This window comes from Brienomyrus brachyistius, chromosome 2 (assembly GCF_023856365.1).
Source record: "Brienomyrus brachyistius isolate T26 chromosome 2, BBRACH_0.4, whole genome shotgun sequence".
Taxonomy (NCBI): domain Eukaryota; kingdom Metazoa; phylum Chordata; class Actinopteri; order Osteoglossiformes; family Mormyridae; genus Brienomyrus; species Brienomyrus brachyistius.
The window spans coordinates 17,163,811-17,185,763 of record NC_064534.1 but is presented as its reverse complement, the minus strand read 5'-3'; the positions used below and the strand labels follow the sequence as shown (position 1 = coordinate 17,185,763).

At 41.8% G+C, this 21,953-nt stretch overlaps 1 protein-coding gene across 1 annotated transcript; it reads left to right on the top strand.

Annotated features, from left to right (window-relative positions):
- Positions 1–407: 407 nt before the first annotated feature.
- On the top strand, positions 408–20,771 carry LOC125714663 (arrestin domain-containing protein 1-like). The gene is given in 9 exon segments (XM_048985468.1): positions 408–732; positions 13,474–13,584; positions 14,482–14,532; positions 15,379–15,533; positions 17,484–17,666; positions 17,789–17,965; positions 18,255–18,346; positions 18,348–18,694; positions 18,820–20,771. Coding segments are annotated over 9 exon segments (1,317 nt in total). The 5' UTR covers positions 408–614; the 3' UTR covers positions 18,903–20,771.
- The last annotated feature ends 1,182 nt before the right edge of the window (positions 20,772–21,953 follow it).

Below are 21,953 nucleotides of genomic sequence, written 5' to 3'. Positions count from 1 at the left end.
AGTGATCTATTCATCCATTTCCAGTAAAAATTTAGAGAAGTGACTGGATTTTTGGGAGGGAAACCAATACTGTTTCGATGTGAACATGCCACCTCAACACACAGAGAACAGGGATGAAACTCATAACTTTGGAGGTAATAGGCCACCTTATCCTCGACAGAAGAATTATTTTGATTAATAAAAATCCATTCTTCTAGATCTGCACTAAAGCGGAAAAGGGATCATTTTCCCTGATTCTCCAATAACCTTAGGTAGCAAAATCTTTTTGCCTGGACTTGCCTGGTCTTTTCAAAAGACACCACATATTTACGGGTACTCAGGCTGAAATAAATGTACGCACAACTGCCATTTAGGGCTAATTATAATTCCTGTTTCAGTGTAACTTTTCGCACTGGGAAAGTGAACATGACACTAGACTTACATTGTCGCCCCTTTGTGGACTGAATCACAACAAACAAAAAGGTTAAAGGGAGCCCTCATCCGGCCTCGTTTTGATGTAAACTTCACCGGCTTAGAACCAGAAGCGTGTCGAAAGAAGTGCGTATGGGCCGATAGCGGTGAGAAGCGCTTTCTTTTTCCCAACTGTAGACGGCCGGCAGCGACAGAGGAGCGACATGGGCAAGATCTTAGTGTTTGAGATCAGTTTCGGCAGCAATAAGGCGGTCTACAGCCCAGGGGAATGCATTTCGGGCACCGTGAAAATCGTAGTTGGCCAAACTCTACAATATAAAAGTAAGGCAAGATGCTTACTGTTATTTAGCTTAAACTGTTTGCTGTTTCTTACTGTACTGATGTCGGATATGTACTTGTGCGCTTTCAGTATACACCGTGGTCTTTCAGTTAAATGTAATAACTTTTACGTACTTTAAAAATCTTCCACCTATTTGTTTTAATCTAAAAGTATTCTTTTGGATAGACAGGTTAAATTACTTTCAAGAAATTTGAAAGCATCTGTTTTGACAGTCATATAAATAATTTAGTGTCTTCGCTGAAACAGAATATTGAAACTGCAGTGTTTTCTAACCCGATGCGTCACCGGAACATCTTATTTTATATGTAAAGGTTTCTGTTCACCAAGAAACAACTTCGGTCTGTTTTCCATCGCCTTGAAACAGCTTAATTAGTTTAGGACAAAAATAATATTAAATACGTGCCTAATACAGTAGTTGCCAGGTGGATTTTGTTCATCACACCTTTTTCTCTGGAAACACTGTAGTGTGTGAAAAGCCCACGATGGTAGCTGTTTCTGGGATGCTGGAACCACCGCGTTCGGCAGCAACAAACGATCTAAAAATAACTTGAATCACGCATCTTAGCGGTACAGTGTCTGGACCTCTCGACCCTGTCTGCATGCAGTATACTATATTCAGTCGCATCCGCGTGATTTGTTGTTTGGGGAATCTGTGTTTGACGCCACAGGCAGGTGTGCTTTATAAAGCAACTGCTGAGAGCTTTGGTTACTGCCGTGCGCGAATTGGACCTGCCTGGATGGGTAGTCCTGTTACCTCACAGCGCCAGCGTTGGGGGTTTGAATCCTGCATTTTTCTTTTTTGTTGTTGAAGGGTTCCTCTGGGTACTCTAGTTACATTTCACTGTCTAAAGACATACAGTTAGTCTAATTGGAATCTCTAAATCGTCCATAGAGTATGATTGTGTGTGAAAGTGTATGCACCTTGCAATGGACTGGCATCCCATCCAGGACTGCTTGGGATAGGCTCCAGACAACCCCATGACCCTGATCAATAGAAGCATTTAGACGATGGAGAGAAGCCTGAGAATTACTTGTGTTTCTTTCCGATAGTCACAGAGGTTTCATCACAGTGTGGTTTAATGCATGGCCTGTACGCCATTTCTTGTCATAACTTTTCTTTGCCAGTACTGTTAGGATGATAACAGATTACTGTGCATGGCTCTCAGTGTTAAAAATGAGTTAGATGCCATGTTAATAATCAACAAAGATATGTCATGAACTGTATGTTTCATTTCATGTAAAATGAATCATTGGATAAATTTAACAAAATAGGTTAAGAAAGTTGTCAGAAAGTTGTATTAAAACCAAAATCTGTTTCTTAAAGCATTGATTCAGGTAATATTTTTTTGTTATGTGTGTTTAGTACATACAGAGTCTCCTTTTATAGTGTTGAGGGAGTGTAACTGTCAAGTTATTAGGGTTTTCACTTAACATCTGCCCAAACTTGAAAACGGCATTGGCCAACCTCAAGGTTATAAGGCTCAACTCAGAAAAATTCCTTAATTTCCTTAGCTTAGTTTAGTTAGGTTGAAAACCTTCAAAAACAACAGCAAAGAAAATCCAAAAATAATACATTACTATTAATTCTCTACATGTGGCACATTAATCTCTTCTCCAAACAAGAATCAACCTTTGCAATCTCCAACAACACAACACTGCAGGCCGGGCATTAAACATCAGCACACATCAAGACCAAACATTCATAGCTATTGCATGAGCTAACACACAAACATATAAGCATCCCGCATAGCATGCAAAGCTAACAAGAAATAAGATACAACAGCTTAGCTAAACGATTTTGTCAGTACTGCCAACAAACATTCTAAACCTCATTCTAAAACTCCCTCACTACAGGTTGTGCTGTACAATCCTAAACAGTGCCAACAAATGGTAATAACTGGTGGTAACATTTGTCCACCAGTAGCTTCCCTGGAATTGGCCAGTAAGTTAAGTTTATCCCAGTCCTTGTTTCTTTCGACAACAATTTCTGCAACCTGGTCCCACCAAGCTCACTGCTCAGCAGTATATTTCTTTATCTGTCAGTGGCTTTTGGGAGAACACAATCCATTTCCTCTTCCTTTTGAGAATAAAAGTCACACTTGAAAACAAAAGTCCCTGCCCCTCCAAGATCTGGCAGCACAGTAACACAAGACAGTTAAATTATTCAACAAGACAGTAATGCAATATGAAGACATCAGAGTGTAATGGCACAATAAATGCAAGTTAGGTATGATACAGCAGCGGTACAAACAAAGCATTGGTGGAATAGGATGAGAGGAGTATGTAAAACCAGTGCAGAAGATTTACTAGTAAATACAGAAAAATTGTAGGGCGTTGTGTTAGTATATACAAGGGTGTTTACAGTTCTTATCTCTTGTGGGAAGAAGCCGCCTCTCAAGTGGGTGGTGTTGGCGAAGATGCTCCTATACTGTTTACTGGGGTGTAGTGGAGTAAGCAGGACATGGGTGAAGTGGCCAGTGTCTGTGATGATACTCTCAGCCCTCCTGTAACAATAGCAGACGTAAGAGGATTGGAACTGTAGGAGGTCAGAGCCAGTGGTTGTAGAACCTGAATGATAGTTGACCTGTCTATTGTAACAATGTAAATGTGTTTCCATATAGACAAAGATAGGATTGAAACACTCGCATTAATTAGACATTTGAAGTCATGCCACGTTGTGAAGAATATCTTCACTGGCTATTGAAAAGAAGCACTTTGGCTAGCATGGTTTTCAGTGAATTAACCAACAAGAAGCAAGGACCGAATTATTCTTTGCTAACAATCTGGCTGTCGTATTGTTTACTTGTGCGTTTGTGTAGGGCAGTTTGAAACAGCCACTCTTCTATTCTTCATTTCTTACGCAAGTGTTACTCTGTGATGCCATAATGAAGTTTTTTTCTCTTTAACGGTTCTCTTTCTGTAATGGCGTGTCAATTGAAGTGTTCCAAAGGGGATGCTTTGTATTTGTGGACAAATTTAGAACATTCTTGATATTGAGGACATGCCTATCCTTGTAAGGCTGTCTTTGATTGGCTTTCTGATGACTGCAAATTGGTGGAATGGCGGACTGTGGACTGGTCTAGCAGGTTATTGCAGCTTCTGGCAAACTAAAACCATCCATTTATCCTAACTGTGTTGGGTCATGAGGTAACCACAGCTTTATAGATTGGAAACATCATCTTTTTGTTTATTCTTAGTTTAGCTAGGCCAAGATGGAATGACTCTTCTGATGTATCATTCTATGGTGGAAATGAAAATATATAGACTTGATAAACTGTGCTTGGTTGATTTCAGACTGAGAGAGAGGGTACTAAAGGGTGTCATGTAGGGGTGGGTATTGGCAAGGATCTCATGATACAATATGTATCACGATACATGAGTCACGATACGATTAAATCATGATATATTGTGATGTACATATTGTGATATATTGCTATATTTTCAGTTCACTGAAAATGTAAAAATGTTTGTTAGAAAGATTTCAAATCACCGTGCCACTAGTTGTTGTTAAAAGCATAAAATACTCCCAGACTGTCATCCTTTTATCTGATTTTCTTACACTCTTCGTACTGCAAAGGGTATTTGCATGATGTCACAACAGGTGGAAGTCACTGCGCTCACGCCCACTGAGTGGCAAAAACACTGAGTGGGAGCGTTAGCGTTCATCTTGAATGTTGAAAACACACAGCTAAAATGGGAAAGACCTGCTGTGCGATTGTAGAAATAGCTCCGATTTCCTGTTAAATCTATCTTTTTAGAGACTGCTAAAACATAAATAAGTAAGTGTCTGACGTGGATCGGTCACGTATGACCCATACCCGATCCATAAAATAAGTCTGGATCAGCGGCGATACCGATCCAAATATCGGATCAGTACATTTCTAGTGTCATGATGCTTCAACGTGTGGCCCTGTGTTCTCATATCTTTGCTGTGTGTAGCTCTGCTCATTGTGCACCGAATTAGCGTGTTCACATGGTTTTCGCCTGGTTACTCCTCTTTGCTTGCCAGTGTAGATGGTTTGGCTTCTCTGTATTGTCCTTAGTGTGTGATTGCGGGTTTATGGATCAATGGGGCAGTTCAGAATGTTTCATGCTTGTACCCCTGCGTTTCCTGGAATGCTGCGTACAGGAAAGATTTTTTGACCGCATGCGTTTTGCAAATTGACAAATCGATCTGCTGCTTTCGTTTTCATTGCACATGCAGCAAAAGTGTCACTTGGTCAGGTTTGGGCTAAACGCAGCCCACTATCCTCGAGAAACCAGTATGAAGTGGGTGTCAGGTTGAGAGAGAATGCTGAGCCAGCTGGATGTGAAAACATGGTGAGAGCAGGCAGTGTGTGGGCCGGGAGGCCACTCGGCCAGTTGGGAGAGCGACATATTCCTCCTTGTGCAGTGACCCGCTGTGAACTCGCAAGGGGACCTGCGGTCTCTCAGCTGTGTGCCGTAATCTTAATTTAATGAAGATGTGCGATATATCGGCTAATATATCAGTATCATCTGATTTCCATTAAATCTCAGAACATCAGCATTGGCCTGATGTGTCGATCTTGGTTTGAATTGCTAGCTCATGTTTAGTCAGTATTCAAAGTTAGCAGAACAGTTGTTTTTCCATCTGCTGTTATGCTGATATTTTTAAAAGCACTAATTTAGCAAATATCGGTTATTGGTAATATTAGAAAAAATATATCGGTATTAGGCAACATTTCCACATTGGCGCATCAGTGGTAATAGTTTAGATACCATACACCTTCATATTTGATTGTAACATAGGGTGGACATGGAAAATGTTTATTGCAGGGACAGGATTTCCTCCTTTAGTGTACAGGGGCTGGGCAGTGATTAATGCAACAGGGAAAATAGAATAGATAAAGAGAGTCTTTTTTGAGAGAGTCTTTTTAAGAGAGTCTGTTTTGGTGAGGAATTGTCGGATTGTTTGAGGGAACAGAGGAAATGTTATGAATACTAAGGCTTGCACTAGGTTGCCTTGTGGGAGTTTTACTTGCACAAAAATGAGGGCAGAACAAAAAAATTAATGATTCGGAGAAATAACCAATCGAGGAGCTGGGTCTAAGCAAATAGATGAGGCGGGGCCAACCAATCAGGTGTCTTGGTCTTGCCTCCTGTCATTGCTTAGACCCACCTCCTCTACACTCTCATTGGTTACCTCTCTGAACCAATCATTATTCAATCTACCCTCAGAACATTATGGTAAAACTCCCGAGAGCACAAGTTGACTGAGTAAGCATAGCAGAGCACAGTAATCTTAGTGAAACAGAACAAGTGATAGGTGCAGTGAGTAACGTACAGTTTCAATCATCTGACTCGCTTTCATTATTATTCTCTCATTAAAGTTTGCTAGATTATTCCTGGAAGGATTGTTTAGCACATTCAAGCTGACAAGCTTATAACAATAGACTCCTGAAACGCTGTATGGTTTCCGTCCACATAGAATTATTTAAATCTCAAAAATCGACACCATATTTTTATTAGTACGGTTTTATTTATGTCACTTTCCTTGCTTTTACATTCAGCGAAAAGTCTGTGTCATTGATGGTGCACAGATAAGCTGCCCTGGAAAGGAAGCGAGGCCTGTCCCAGCTGCTGTGCAAAAACGGAAACAATATGGCTGTTGTTACTTCATGAAATGCGCCCCTCCCTCCCCCCCACCTTCTTCCATGTCTGACTCATGACTCCTCCTGGAGACTCCCCAGTCGACACTCTTCCATAGCAACATAACTTTTTTGGTACTTGTTGCTGATAAGGAAGACCGTCTCAGACATGGAGATCGGACTGGTCTGCACACAGGCTGGTTCACAGCTCTGAGTCTTTTAATCATTTTAACGAAGCCTATTCAGACATACTGCTGACTTTATACACACAACATTCCAAGGCACCGCACAGCTTATTTTAAAGCTAGAGCAATAGGAGCTGATATTTTAAATGGTAAAAGCCTGTCAGATACCAGGGGAAATTTAAGTCTTGGAAAGAAAGCAGGGTAACCTTTTCCTGGCGGCTGCACTCTGGAGAGCTCTGCTTCCTGGCTGACACCGTCAGGAGGGTCCCATCTCCTGAGGGCCGCGCTTGTCAGCAGACAGCTGAGTATGTAATAAGACATGAACTGGGTTGTTTTGCTCAAATACCAGCATTTCATTTGGGCATGTTGCTGTGTGTAGAGCACCTGTCAGTGCCTTTAGCCAGAAAAATTATCATTCCATAGTATGGAGACTCAGACAAATGACACCGTTTAGCACATTCTTTGAGTATAAACCAGACATATCATAGGCTAATGTGCCCCTGTCTTGGGATGCTGTTTCACGGATGTGTTTTCTGAAACGTACCATAAACACATAAGTTATACCCACAGAGTATGGCTGCTATGTCACATTACCTTTACGTTTATTGATTTATAAGATGCTTTTATCTGAAGCGATGTACAGTAGCGAAAGCAGGGCAGGCCAGTCTGTGGAGCAGCTGGGGGGTTTAGGGTCTTGCACGCGTGTCTCAGTGCGTCAGTGGAACAGTCAACTCTGACCTGAGCCTCTGATGGAGTAGCTATAGCGCCAAGACTCTTGATGTAAAGAGGGGCCGAGGTGGATGTGAATGCTGGATCTATTCTTACTCCTGTCACAGTAAGAGAGCAGCCAAGTCAAGCAAGTGTCCACACATGGGTGCACTCCAACAAGTGACAGACAGTTAGGTTATATATAAATCGGTGTGGCTAGCTGAGACGGGTTGGCTCCTCATCCTGGGTTATTTCCTGCCATGTGCCCCTTGCTTTTAGGAGATGGACCGAAACCCTGCGACCCTGTATAGGACAAGCAGATTTGGGTGGATGGATGGATGGAGATGAGCCAAGGTTATGGGAGGAGGATGGCAGCTTCTGGGCTCTGGGCTGATTCCTGCCATGTCCCTGTGCGTGGACATGTTCTCTCCATTTTCACAAGAGTTTTCTTTGAGTGTTCAGACTTGGGACATAGTCATGTGTTTTAGTTGGGATTAGCCATGACAAGACGTTGCCCTTGCTTTGTGAATTTGTGTGCCTCAGTACCCTGTTATAGACTGTCGTTCTGTCCAGTGTCTGTGATACTGGTAAGTCCCTGCATTGGCTGTGGTCTGCAGAGAGATGCACCCCTTTAGTGCGTCCGGTTTGCCGTTCTCTCACAATTTGGGCTATTCCATGCTGCTCTGCGGGACAACTGGCCCCTGCAGGACAAGGAAGACAGTTGAGAGCTAAAGACTTAAATATCTCCTATATCCTTTACTGCTAATGCAAGGTGACTTAATGTGTAATAGGTTCTGGTTTGGAAAATGCTGCTCTTGTTATTAGTAACCTATGCAGCCTCTAATCATGTGCTTTCGTCTGAGTTGGGGGGGGGGGGTGGGGGGTGGACTGGTGTACTCGATGGACAGGATGCCATCCTATCATAAGCAGAAAATTGGTAACCACTGGCCTGGGAGAGATGGGTCTTATTTGTTTTAGGATGGATGTTTTTACAATTAATATAAAATAAAAGGTTTTAAGAGAGCACCCTAAGTAGGTGGCGTTTGATGGAGGGTACAGTGGCTCATCCGAGGGACCCCAACCCTGTTTCCTCATTGTCATGGCCACTGCGCAGCTTCGTTTGAGCACAGTCATTCAGATGGCGTGCATCAGACAAACGGGGTGGGGGCAGTGCTTCTGTCTCCAGTGGCGGAGCAGTCTGACAGGTTTGGTGGGCCGTGTGGTATGCTGAGAGATCTGGGAGACATTCCACCCTGTTTTTCTCAGTGTAGACCAATCGCTTTTTGTCTGCTCACAATAAGCAAATACATGGTGGATATATTTGCGGAATGATGTTTAGCTGGAAATGAAACTACGCGCTCACATTACATCAGTCATCCAAGTTCGTCTTGAGATGGACTTTGTCTGTGATCATTATGTTATGTATTTAGGTAATTAAAGTAGCCTTTGACTTTGTGTTCAGAGCGAAAGTCTTTCTTAGAATATACTGTAACATGTTAGCCATAGCTGCTGTTTCAGCAAGTAGCACAAACAGGCAGACTGGGATAAACAAAGAGGCTTATTGAGTTTCAGTTTCAGAGATGTCTCATTAAGGAGTTTTCATGGGGCACTGCATATTTTGTTTGCGGTATTTATTCTCTTATAGGTGGAGAAAATGCAACTAGTGCCTTTTCTCTTCATTTCCATTATAACTCTAGTCACCTCAAAAACACTGTGCTTCAGTCAGCTGTCGCTTGAATATCTTGGCTAAACATGACTTTGTATGACTGCCAAAATAATCATTCCTTATTTCTGCTGCCCCAGTTAAGTTTTCAAAAGCCTACAGAGCGCACAGACGTGCCCATTTGGTCACTACGGAACTTTAGCAATTTACGTAAGCTTTATGTTAGTGAATAGCTGTTCCACTTTGTCTGGTTAACTCTTCTAATATGTGAAATGAATGTTGCAGTATTCAAAAGTATTTATCTCCTTGTGTGATATTGTCTATAAAAAGTTGTCTAGTTGAATTAGCTTGACACTGGACCTGTGTGTACATATTTCTGACATGGAGTTTGGCATGTGCAGATGATTCATTTCTCCGTCATAACCAGCTCTTCCTGGAGTATCCACCACCTCTGGACGCGGCTTGCTGTGCTGTATTTCCAGAGGTAGAAGTTTCAGGTCCAGAAAGTACAAATCCAGACCAGGATTTTGTTTCAACCAACCAGTGGAGTACTCTGTGACTGCGATTCTTTATGCTCAACTGGTTGGTGGAAAGTAAATCACGGTCTGGATTTGTACTTTCTGTACCTGAAATTTCCACCTCTGTGTGTTTCCAATCCCCGCAAGGAGGCTGCCTCGGCTCCACTATGCATACCAGTGTTCTTCCTCTTACCTGTGTGCTTTTATGAATCTCTGATTCCTATTTGACATCTAGTGCCTGTGTCAAGGTAGCACTGAGCCACTTTTACTTTATGCAATACAGTCCCACTATTCTAGTTTTTTTTTTTTTTTTGATATGTAACATTGTCACATTAATGTAATAATATAACATTAACTATCTCATTAAATTTACTAATGACATATTTCTCACATCATCACAGTGTCGCCAGCTACTGCCGAGTTGAAGTTCCTGCCTCCTCCCTTTTGTTATTCGCTGGTGATCTTTTATTTTGGTGCTGGAGCTCATTTCCACTTGGATGCCTGACCTCCCAGTGTGGTGGAGGACATGACTGCAGAATTTCTAGAAAGCCACACATCATCCATCATCCTCTCAGGCTTTTCGGAAATGAGGACAGAAGCTGTAGGCAATGACTTACATCTTGTATCGTGTTGTATCGTATTATTGTCAAATACGTGAATTTCCTCTGTGTCTGGATGTGCTGCTTTTCGCACGTTTGATTGTCTGTCGAACAGGAAGATTTCTTGACTTTGAGGGTAAATGTAGTCATAGCTTCCTATTCATTTCTCCATTGTCTGTTTTCTCTGTGAGTAGTAAGGAAACTCGATAGACCAAACAATGTATGTAAATGCGTGGCTCCCTCGCTGTGGAACAGTACACTGGAACTCTCACTTTTCCTTTTCATAGTTAAGGTGCAGGTATCATGATAATCCAGGCCTTATGTGAAATATTAATCTGGAATTGTACATCTTGCATTGTGCCCTGTGATGGGTTGGCACCCCATCCTGGGTTGTTCTTGGCCTTGTGCCTGTAGCTTCCGTGATAGTCTCTGGACCTCCTGCGACCCCGAATGGAATAAGGGGCTACAGAAACTGGATGGATGGATGGATGGATGGATGGATGGAAGGATGGATGTACACTTTGTGATAATCCCCGTGTTCTCAGTATAGATCAGTCGCTTTTCTGTTTTTGCCTTGATTAGAGTAGAGTGGACTTGCTGGTTCTGCAGCTGAAAATGAAGTGACATCAAATTTAGTAAGATTTTCATTGTGCTCTTTAAGTTTGTTAGATAATGGGTCTGTTGAAACAATCTGGATTTTGAGCCTTTCCTTTTTAATAAACATTTAAGTGATAAAAACTGCTAAACAGTACCACGATGTACCATGAAAAGTAAATGTTTTTTTATGATTCAGTCTGATTTCACACTGTACTACCAAGAGACCATCTCTGCCCACAGGAAGATAAATGAGGGAAAGAATATATGCGTTGAAATTATGATTCTCAGAAATGATTTGGTTTGCAAAGATGGGGCACTGCAGTTTCGACACCCAAGAGGACATTTCTGGGTCGAACTGTTACAAGATATTAGATTTGTCTGCTTTAAAATGAGGAGCCTTTCTTATAAAGCGTATCTTTAAACCAGAACTTGGCTAATATGCTACTACTTCTATTCATAACTTGGCTATTATTGAAATACACTCCATTTCTGAGAGAGTGCAGACCAGTAGCTTATATGTAATTTATATATAATTCATATATAATCGTTATCGCCACCTTGGCGCCACTCCTCCTGATGAGAGCTGCAGCCATGCGTGCTGAGCAGGCCAGAACATTTCTCTCTTCCCAAGACCACAGACTCTGACTCATTGTGGGGAATCCCCAGATATTCCCAAGCCAGTTGCAGTATTCCCTCGCTACTCCTGGGTCTGCCATTGCCTCCACTCAGTGGGATGCGGCAGGAATAGCCAATCAGGTGGCAGCCTGATGATGTGCCCAGACAATCATAGTAAACTCTTACTTCTCTGAAGAAGCTTTGGCTCTATTTCAGGTTCCCTTCAGACTCGTTTTGAGCCCGGCAACCATGTGCGGAAACTTCATTCTAGCCACTTGTATTTTTACATATTACCCATAACTCTCGGCCATAGGTAATGACAGTAACATACATTGGCAGTAAACCACTAGTCTCTTCTGATGATAAAACCCCCCAGTATGGCCAGACTACCCCTTTAACCCTCATGGGCCTGCTTGGCACCCATAAAAGAACAACTGATAAACCGTAAAGTGTGTTACTTAAATCATTTCAAAACCTCTACTCAAATCAGCCCAGTGTTCACAGTAACTATCCAATATACTCACGCATTTGTGGACTTGACCACTAGCAGACCATGTTTGGCTGTGATGATCAGTACCCCATTAATTTATTAAAGTTAATGAAGTGAGCTAATGGTGAGTACCCCTGTGGGGAGGTTTGGGAACTGAAGTAGTGCTGTTCTGGCCACCCTACAAAAACTCTGCAGCTTCTGGGAAGACAGAGGAAATTATTGTAGCTTTTTATTGTAATTCGGTTAATGCGTATGTATTGTTATGTTAAGCAGTGTTTTTTTTTCCTGAGTACATACAATACTGTGCAAAAGCCTTAGGCAGCCAAAGAAAATTAGGTTTAGATTATCCTCGTGTTGGTGTGATGATATCATGCCTGTCAAAGTGTGTCAGCTTAGCCATTTCAGAACCTCTGCTAAAATCATCCTAGTATTTTCAGTGACCGTCCAGTGCAGCCATGTATTGTTTGACTTGGCCACTAGCACACCTCATACAGCCAGTCAACCTGTCACTGACTTTTTAAACCAATATATTTAATTATTTAATTGAGCTGTTGGTGAAATTTAACAAAATCATGGAACGGCTGTGGTGCCCCCGAGGAGAAGTTTGGGAACTGAAGCGGTGTTCATCTAGCCATCCAACTAGATATCAGTAACTTTTTAGAAAACAGAAGAAATTATTACTAGCTTTTATTGTGTTACTCTTAATTTGCACATGTTCTAATGTTAAATTGTGACTTTTGTTCTAAGCCAAAGTACACTTACTACCCAGATAAACAGCTTTAAACATTTCTTTGGACTGCCTAAGACTTTTACACAGTACTGTATATGCTCTGTGAGGAAAGTGGGCTCTATACATAATTTTCTTTGGTGGCCAAAGACTTTCACACAGTACCGTAGCTCTGAGGATTGTTTAAGCAATTAACCCCCCCCATGCAAAGGTCATGATGCTTCGTGCACCTCCATTCATTTTAACTGGAGAAAATATAGGAATCCGTTGTCAGATAATCCCAAATTAAAGCCTGTGTATGTATGCGTGTGATGTTGTGGTTTATGTAAACAGTATGCAAAACTTGTTTCTCATTTTGTTAATTTTCTATCTCCATAAAGACCTTTTTGAGCTTGGCGTGGCTGAGGTCCTCTAGCAGGGGTAAACCACTTGGGGGTGGGGGGTTGAGATACTGCTATGGTTCACAGTAACCCTGTTGTCTTCTCCTGAAATGTATCTGGCATATTTATATAGCCATGAAATATTAATAGACAGCTGAAACAGAGACATCTGCCCATCTGGGCCACCTCTCATCTGAAGTCACACATCTGTGGTTAATGGGGAGTGCTTTATATCTAGCAAATGAGCTGGATAAAGCCTTGCATGTAGGATTTATGGCAGGTTTTTATTTAACCACATGCAGACCGATCTCGCTGAATCGGAGACTCTTACAATGCAGTAATCCACCTTCATAGAGACCTGCCTTCTGTATGTGAAATTGAACTTCTCCAGCAGTGCTTTGGCTCTGCTCATGCAACAGTGTGTCTTGTCTAAAAAAAATAAAACCATGTTATACCTTTGAATACCCAAAGAGTGTAAATCTAAGAATATACACGCTGTAACATGCCGTCAAAAATAGCTGATATCTGAACCCTGTGAATACATTCTTGATATATGAAGTTATACAATTTGCTGCCGAAGGCGGGACGTGGTACTGCAATGTAACAATGTAACCCTTGTAATTCCCTGCAGCCATTAAGGTGAATTGCCTTGGCTTCTGTGGTGTGTCCAATCAGGAAAACAGTTCCACTTGGGTCCTGGAGGAACAGTATTTCAATAGCACTCTGTCCCTGGCGGATACAGGTGAGTCACAATCATCTCATTAGACCCGCAAAGCACCGGTAGGTCGCTGATCTGGGCTCCAAGTGAGGGGAGCGAATAACAAGACTTCGTTAAATGCTGTAAATCAAGGGAGATTGTACTGTAAAATGACACTAGTTATAGTAACTCTTTCAGCTACAGTATCTCTAGTAATATAATAATAATACTAGTATCTAACAAGTATATGGATTGTACCTATAGTGTTTATATTGGGGCCTTCAGGACAACTGTGGTCCACTCAGCTCTGTCAAGAAAGTGGATTAAAAAAAATGCTTTTCTCCTCAGCTTCAGTGCCACCATCTCAAACCACAACAGATGTCTGGTTTAACTGACCTACTTTCTCTCTGTTTATCTCTCAGCATTTATCTGTCTGTCTGTGTCTCCTGTGTCATGGCCTGTTCTTACATTCAGCATGGTTGCTGCATATGATGTCAAGTGCAAAAAGAGTTCCTTAGAATGAGAGAGTTTCTGGAGAGAATCTGATCTTTTATTAGGCGTTGGTTGTAGAACAGGTGTAAGATGGAATTTATATCATTTTGCAAGATCTTGCAAGAAGATTTATTTTTTTTTTTAAAAGCCCATATTTTGATGAACGAGTGTGACTGTATTTAGTTAGTTTCTCAGGATTAACAATATTTTTTGTTAATTTTTTTCTGCATATGATTGGTTATAATTCAAGGTTTGAACCTTCAGACCTTCAGTTATTAATTACACATAATTACATCTGTTGTTATTTCTCCCTTGTTTTTCTCCCTTTGTGTGTCTTTCGACATGCTTGGTTCTTTGTTCTGTTAATAACACACTAAAGTCTGCGTCCCGGTGCTGGAGGAAACGTGAGCTGCCTGATTGTTTTTTTTTACTTTTTGTTTTTTTCTTCAGACACACTCGCCCCTGGAGAGCACAACTTTCCTTTCCAGTTTCTCATTCCAGGTGAGATCACATGAGTCATGACAGACTTGTTGTTCTGCATACGTTCGTGTTACGATTCAGGCATCGCCCTGCCACAGTTTCAGGTGCCGCTTGCGTTATCCTGCCTGTTTCAGGCTGATTTGTGATCAGTAAGTTACACAGAGAGAGCTGCTGTTCTATTCACTTTTATTAAACGAAATATACTGATAGCTTTTTTTGAATTCCATGTTTACGAATATTTAAACGTAATTAATTTGTTTATTTTTATTTATTTATTGAATTTAATTGAATTAATTTGCAGCCAACTTGCCCTCATCTACAGAGAGCAAGTCAGGGGAGGCGTAAAAAGAATTTCCCTACAGGGATCAATAAAGTATCTATTTTTTAAATTTTATTTATTTATTATTTAGCCAGTTCTTTAGTTTTAAAAAATCCATTTCATGCCTTTAGCTTAATTTTCCATGTTAGTGTTTTATTTTTGTTTTTATCACTGGGTGCTGTACTACTCATCAAGGATAAAGTAAATGAAAAATGGATATTATAGTTCTGTAATCTGTTGGAGGAAAAGGCCAGCCATACCTCATTCAATCTCAATGTGACTCTCCTATGTGTTTGTGTACAGTCTGCTAGTGCCAGGTCATAGTTGTTCCTGGCCATTGACAGCCATCCATCTGCTCTTACCTCTCTGTACTTTTTCTCAGCCGTAGCCCACGTGTAGATATAGACTTTCAATACTGTGTGCTTTAAAGGGACAGGTGGTTATCTGCTTTGGTAGGGATTGGGAAACCTTTTTGTTCCTTGTTATAGATGAATTTTTCTGCACAAAATGTTTCACTGGCATGAACAATATGTTCTAATCCATTGTAGAGTCTTCTCCGACATCCTTCGATGGGAAATTTGGAAGAACTGTTTACCGATTGAAATCAGTCATAGAAACACCTCGCTTCTCGAAGGACTACAATGCCGTGAAGCCGTTCTACCTGCTTAAGCCCCTCAACCTCAATGAAGTTCCAGATATTGAGGTAATAAGCTCCATGGATACTTTACTTTATATCATTATAACATTCATTCTTTCCTTTGATTTTAATTGGCACACTAGCAAACATCGGTTCTTCTAATTAAAAAACAGCCAGTCATTAACAACAGAACAATTCTGGCCAAACGTGAAGAAGTAGTTTGACGGAAAGAAACGACAGAATCTTGTTCATTACTGAAAGTGGTGAGGATGCACTTTGAATTAGCATGATTTCAGCAGGGATGCCCCAGTGCTGCATCTTACTGGAAAAGCAGATATGAAGCACAACAGTGCACTTGCAACAAATATGGAAAGTAATAATGCAGAGTACCAGACGAGACCTGTAAATCTAAGGGTTACAGTTCAGGCATGCAGGGCCAAAAGACCCAATACAAAGGGACCCCCACAATAACAAGGGGAGGACTCCACACAGGAGCCATAGCAGAGAATTCAAACCTGGTCCCAGAAGTGTGAGCCAATAGTGCTAACCACTATGCCCCCAATAGGGGGTGAGGTAGAATCCAGCAGACACTACAGTCCAGGGCCCTTGTTCACCAAACTTTGCGTAAGTTTCCATGTAAAAAAATGCATATACACAAAAACTTTAGATTTATCAAACCTGGCATATACACATTTCCCTCGGGAATGTTGGAACGTTCTAATAAATACACATACTGTACGACCCTGAGATCCTGCCAGTTGCCGCCCACAAATGACCATAAATGATTAATAAACTGCATTCGAATATAATATTTAAATTAAGCCTTTGTGGTTGTTAAGTCTGGCGAAAGCAACTGTAAATAAAAAAATCTAGAAGGGTAATTTTGAACTGTGTGACATGCAGATTAGAGAAGAAGTGACAATTACAGTGAGAATTACTCCCTTTGATGTAATCTTTGGGCCTTAAGACCTTGCAGACCATTTACATGCACGTAAAGTTATGTAACACACTAAAGAAAAGACTGGAAAATCATAATTGGGCCCCTTTAAATCTAAAAATGTGTCTTGAATGGCAACACATCACTGCCGCAGTAAATTCTTTCAGCTTTAGAAAATGCCCTGATAAAGAAAGTGGTTGGATCTGAAGATAGAAAAATGAATTTCCGTGGACAGGGTCAGTATGACTGCAGTTATCGAGGGTAAACCCACATCTTCGTCCTCAGACCATGTGTGTGGCATCTCTAATAGGGAATGCCCTATTATGTGGTGTTGTGCCACAACAGTTTGGAGATACTGATGTGGTACGTGAAACTCGAATGAATGAAAATGTCAGCATAATGTTAGTAACACATGACTTGCGAATTAACATAAATGAAATAGGTTTTGTTTGACAAAGGTAGCTGAAGACACTTTCATTGTCTGCATCTAATGCTGTATGGTGTAATGTTGTGCATTTTATTAATAAACTATGATTTGAGGTGCCTTTATCGCAGTCACACCGCAGTGAGCTGGACAGTTGGACATCACTGCGAATGTAGTTTTTATGTTTGTCTCTTCATCCATAGGACAGGGAAACATACATTTAATGCAAAGACATTACACATAATGCAAACAGTAAAGAAATAAGTAAAAGTAATCTTGGTGCATGAAGATGCATTCTCTTCCAATCTTTCCATTTACGTAGTCACTGGCAGACATACGGAGGTTGGGTTTGAACCGGTGATCTTCTGATTATATGCGCGCAGGCTTAGCCCACTGAGCCACACACTGTCCCTATTCACATATTTGTTTCCCTGTATAGTTTTATCATCCCATTGCACACAGTCCATAAAGAATTTAGTGAAGCAACAATATAAATTTATAGTAATTTTTCTGACTGTGGCCCTGCACTAGATAACCGGTTCGAAGATGGATGGTGGATTGTTTGAGTATTTTGAATCTAAACATGGCTGCTTCTCATATGTGTGTTCCTCTAACCAATCAGAGTATTTATTCTTGTTTTATATTAACTCCATAGAAACCCAGTTCATCTCAGGTCACAAAGAAGTTCACCTACCTCCTGGTAAAGACCGGGACAGTCGCGCTGAACGCTAAATCCAGCATGCGAGGCTACATCCCTGGCCAGGTTATTGAGCTGACCACCAAAATTCAGAACGACTCAGGGAAAGACACCGGCCACATGCTCGGCGCTCTCATACAGGTGCACCTGGAAGGATCTGCGTCCGTGGTTGCAGAATCTCCAATTAAATAAAATCACATGGAGATGCATTATATCGAGGAGCCTAATTACCAGAAGGTGTCTCTGCTTTTGTCCCTCGACAGAAAGTCACGTACAAGACCAAACGGCCCATAATCAGTACACGGATGATCGCGGAGGTGCAGGCCGCGGGCGTCAAGGCAGGAGACCACACTGAGTGGAAGGAGCAGATCGTGGTTCCGAGCCTCCCGCAGTCAGGACTGGCTGGCTGCAGCCTCATCGCTATTGAGTACTATATTCAGGTCATTCTGCATTCATTCATTTAACTTTGGAACATTTGGACTGTAGCATCTTAATCTGAGTGGATGCAATTTGTAAATGGATATAATGGATTTGTGTGATGCATCGTTTTACTTCTAAATGAGAAAAGTTTCCTTTTCTAAATATAGCAAAACAAAACGCGTATGTGTCACTGTAAATAAGGAACAAGGGGACAAATAACAAAAATGCCATTTTTGATTAGTGGCTTTGATATTTGACTTTTAACATTTTAAAAGTTAAATTAAGCTCTGTCATTCTGCTACTCTGCAGGTATCTCTAAAATGTCCAGAGGTGTTAGTGACTCTGCCCATATACATTGGGAACCAACCAATCAGCAGCTCCTTTGTGGCACCAACTAGGCCGCCCCCCCCCAATCCCAGCAGACGCCCCTATTCCACAGCCCAGGGTCAGGTCTCACACGGTGACCCCCACTGCTCCTCCAGCTGAGGAACTGGCAACCCCTGCAGCAGCTAAGACAAGAGCCCCCCAGGTCAAGCCCTGTCATAGTTCTCCCGGCCTCCCGCCCCCAGGCTCCCCCAGGACCTTCCGGCATACCCCAAACCAGGGGCATTCCCAAAGACTCCGCGACCGTGCACATTCATCCGCTGGGCCTATGGAGGACATCATCCACTTCTCAGGAAGAAATTCCACACCTGCACCTACTAACAGGGCATCAGCCATGCAGAACAGAACAAGCAACCACCCACAAGGTGATTACGCGTAACAAATGCTTATCGAATACATCACATTTTTTTTGGAGTCATTCTGTTGTGCTGCCACACCCACTGCCATGAAGAAGTGCCAGCCATCTAACGCTTCCTATCCCTGTTCACAGACCCCCCTCCCACATATGAGGAGAGCTGCAGTGATAATGATCCCAGGTTCAGCGCAGGAAGGAGACCAACAGTTGGGTTCTGAGGCTCCAGCTGATCCAAGCTGCAGGCTTAAGCGGCGGGATACTCTGCGAGTACAGGGGTATTTCTGCTCAGCCTTAGCCTGAGGGAAGCCTTCACCTGTACACAACATGTTCTCCTATACACAAAACAGGGAAAATTGATGCTTCGTCTCTCATCCAGACTGACTTGCCTTCCTTACATTGTAAGGGATTGGACTGAAACTGCGAAACAATTTTATCTGCACTTGTGAAACACATGAAGAGCAATTCACAAATCACAGAACTGGAGAACTGGTTAAAGATGCCAGCAGAGACAGATTATCGTGGTTAGAGGCCCCTGTGCTATTTAAGCTGTCAGGAACCCTCCTACTGTATTCTATGATGGTATGATTGTTGACCCGCGGTGGGGGGAGTTAACATTTTAATAAAGCACCTTTTTTGTTGAGGTCCTCGGGCTGGGGAATTAATATGCCCCTGTACGCTGGGTGTATTTTTAATATAATGCAATAAAAATGCATCTTTTATGTATAGGAATCCCATAGTTTTAAGAGCAGCCAATGCTGAATGGTTTTTTAAACTAGAGAACAACTTTCAAAGATATTCTCAACATACTAATATAGCATTAGAAGCAAAACTTCCCAGGAACCCCATGTGAGTCACTAATATGTTTTGTATCAGTCAGGGTAGTTGGGTGTAGACCTGGAGCCTATCCCCATCAACATGCAAGTGAAGGCTGCAGTACAAACAGTCATTCTCTATGGCAGTGTTTCCCAATCCGGTCCTCAGGGACCCATAGCCAGTACATGTTTTTGCTCCCTGCTTGACAGTCCATGTTTTTGCTCCCTCCCAGCTCCCTGCCAGACAGTCCATGTTTTTGCTCCCTCCCAGCTCATTGCCAGACAGTCCATGTTTTTTCTCCCTCCCAGCTCCTTGCCAGATAGTCCTTGCTTTTGCTCCCTTCCAGCTTATGGTAGGGAGCAAAAATGTGGACTGTATGAGTCCCTGAGGACCAGATTGGAAAGCACTGCTTTGTGGGCAATTTTAAAGATTCTAGTTCAGCTGGCTGTATGTCTCTGGATTGTGGGGTATGGGGACCTGGAAGAAACCTGCTCAGCCTGGCGAGAACATGCAGTGTCCAGAAGGAGCAAAGATGGGATTCAAGCCCCCGCTTTTGGAAATGGGAGGGTATAATGGTACTCTCTGAGCCACTGTGGGTATTTACTGATGCTGAGGGTGATTGCTGTCCTTTGTTAATGGGCCCTTTTTACCCTCAACATCACAAAGAACAGCTGGAGGGAGACCAACACAACCAAAATAAGAGATACCTTGGATTCTCTTGTCTGTCACTGCACTTCTGCCTGGCCTTGATTATGTATATGCAGCTCATTGTGTAGTTGTTGAGCATGCAGGACTAATATGGATTTGGAGAGGCAATAAAACACCACTGCTGCATGTTACCTGGGTTGCAGCTAAACACTCCAGTTAAGCTCTTTCTAGGCTTGCCTCTGTCAGTCTTTTATATGTTTTGAAGGTTAAAATGAACTCCCACCAACTCATTACCAACCTGTCACATCTTTTATACAGTGTCATATTTCTCTGCTTAGAAAATGGACTATTGGTAATAGTCACTTATTCATTGTCCATTATGTTGAGCCTGTGTTTAAACTACAAGTTTTATATTTGACAGTAACCACTTCATTTCCATTCTGGAACAGCTGACTTCCTGTGAGGTGACTTCCTGTCAGGTGACTTCCTTCCTTCATCAGAGATTTCCTGTGCATCTACATTAACCCAAATTGCTCCAGGGACACTGGCTGACCCTGCATTCTGATACTTGCTTGTATGTTGCTCTGGACAAAAGCATCTGCTAAATAAATGTGAATTTTATACTATCTGATACTATCTGTGTACACCAGTGGGTAGCACTGTGACGTCTAGGAGTCAGTGCTGTGGGTTTAATTCCCAGCTCTGTGAATCATGTGTGTTTTATTCTCAAAATGTGCATTAGGTGAGCTACTAATTTAATCTAATAATTTTAATACAAGACATTGACTACTAGATTTAGATGCATGAGGACACACACATTATCCTACCCAGTGAGACACCATACTGCCTTACATGGTGTGTGCCTCGGTAGGCTAAACTTCTGCACCTGCAAACAGAAGGTTGTTGGTTCAAGCCTTGACTTAATAGTCACATGTCTGAGGGCCCTTGAGCAAAGATCTTAACCTCCAGCTTTAGGGGTGCTGCATGTTGGCTGATCCTGCATTGTAACCCCCCCAAGCTAGCTCATACCTGTATGTGTCTCTCGTGAATTGTGAGATGGGGTAAGATAAAATAGAATTTTTCATGGAGACTAATAAAGTATGAAAACTAACCCACAGCCATAGTGCTCCCAATAGCAATTAAAGTGCTACTATTTGAAAAGTCACTAAGCAGTGACATACAAAGCATTCAGCTTCTCACCTTTTCAGTCGCTATTGCATTTCAGCTCAACCTTCACTAATGGACCCCAGGAACTATGTAATCAGTTGTTATATTGACAATTATTCCACGCTGGTCAGCAACTTCAGACCTGTAGCCCTTTTTAGTGTTGGATCACAATTCGGTAGCTTGCTTCGATCTTACCTTCATTTTCCCATTAACAGTGAGTCGAAAGCACAATTCAAGTATTTGCTTCAATGGCACAACAGGCGGACAAGTGAAATATGAACGGTGCTTTATTGTTTGAGCTTGTTCCTTTGCTATCATTGCCCCCCATTGGTTGAAGAAGCTTCCAACAACTGTTATGATGGCAAATTCACGACACAAGACTTCTACCATGCAGACTTCAGAATGCATCTCGGATTCCCAAATTTAAATAACTATGTATCTATACAGGACCGCATTTAAATGCATTCATTTTTTGTTTTTTAAAAAGCATCGGCATTCTGAATAATGCAAATACCATCGGTATTTTTTGCATGTTGACTGTTATGTAGGTCATTGCATATAGTCACAGCTGCTACCGAATTGCTGTCAAAAAAAGTAAATTAATTTTATAAAATGGATTAAATTATATATATAAAAATTAA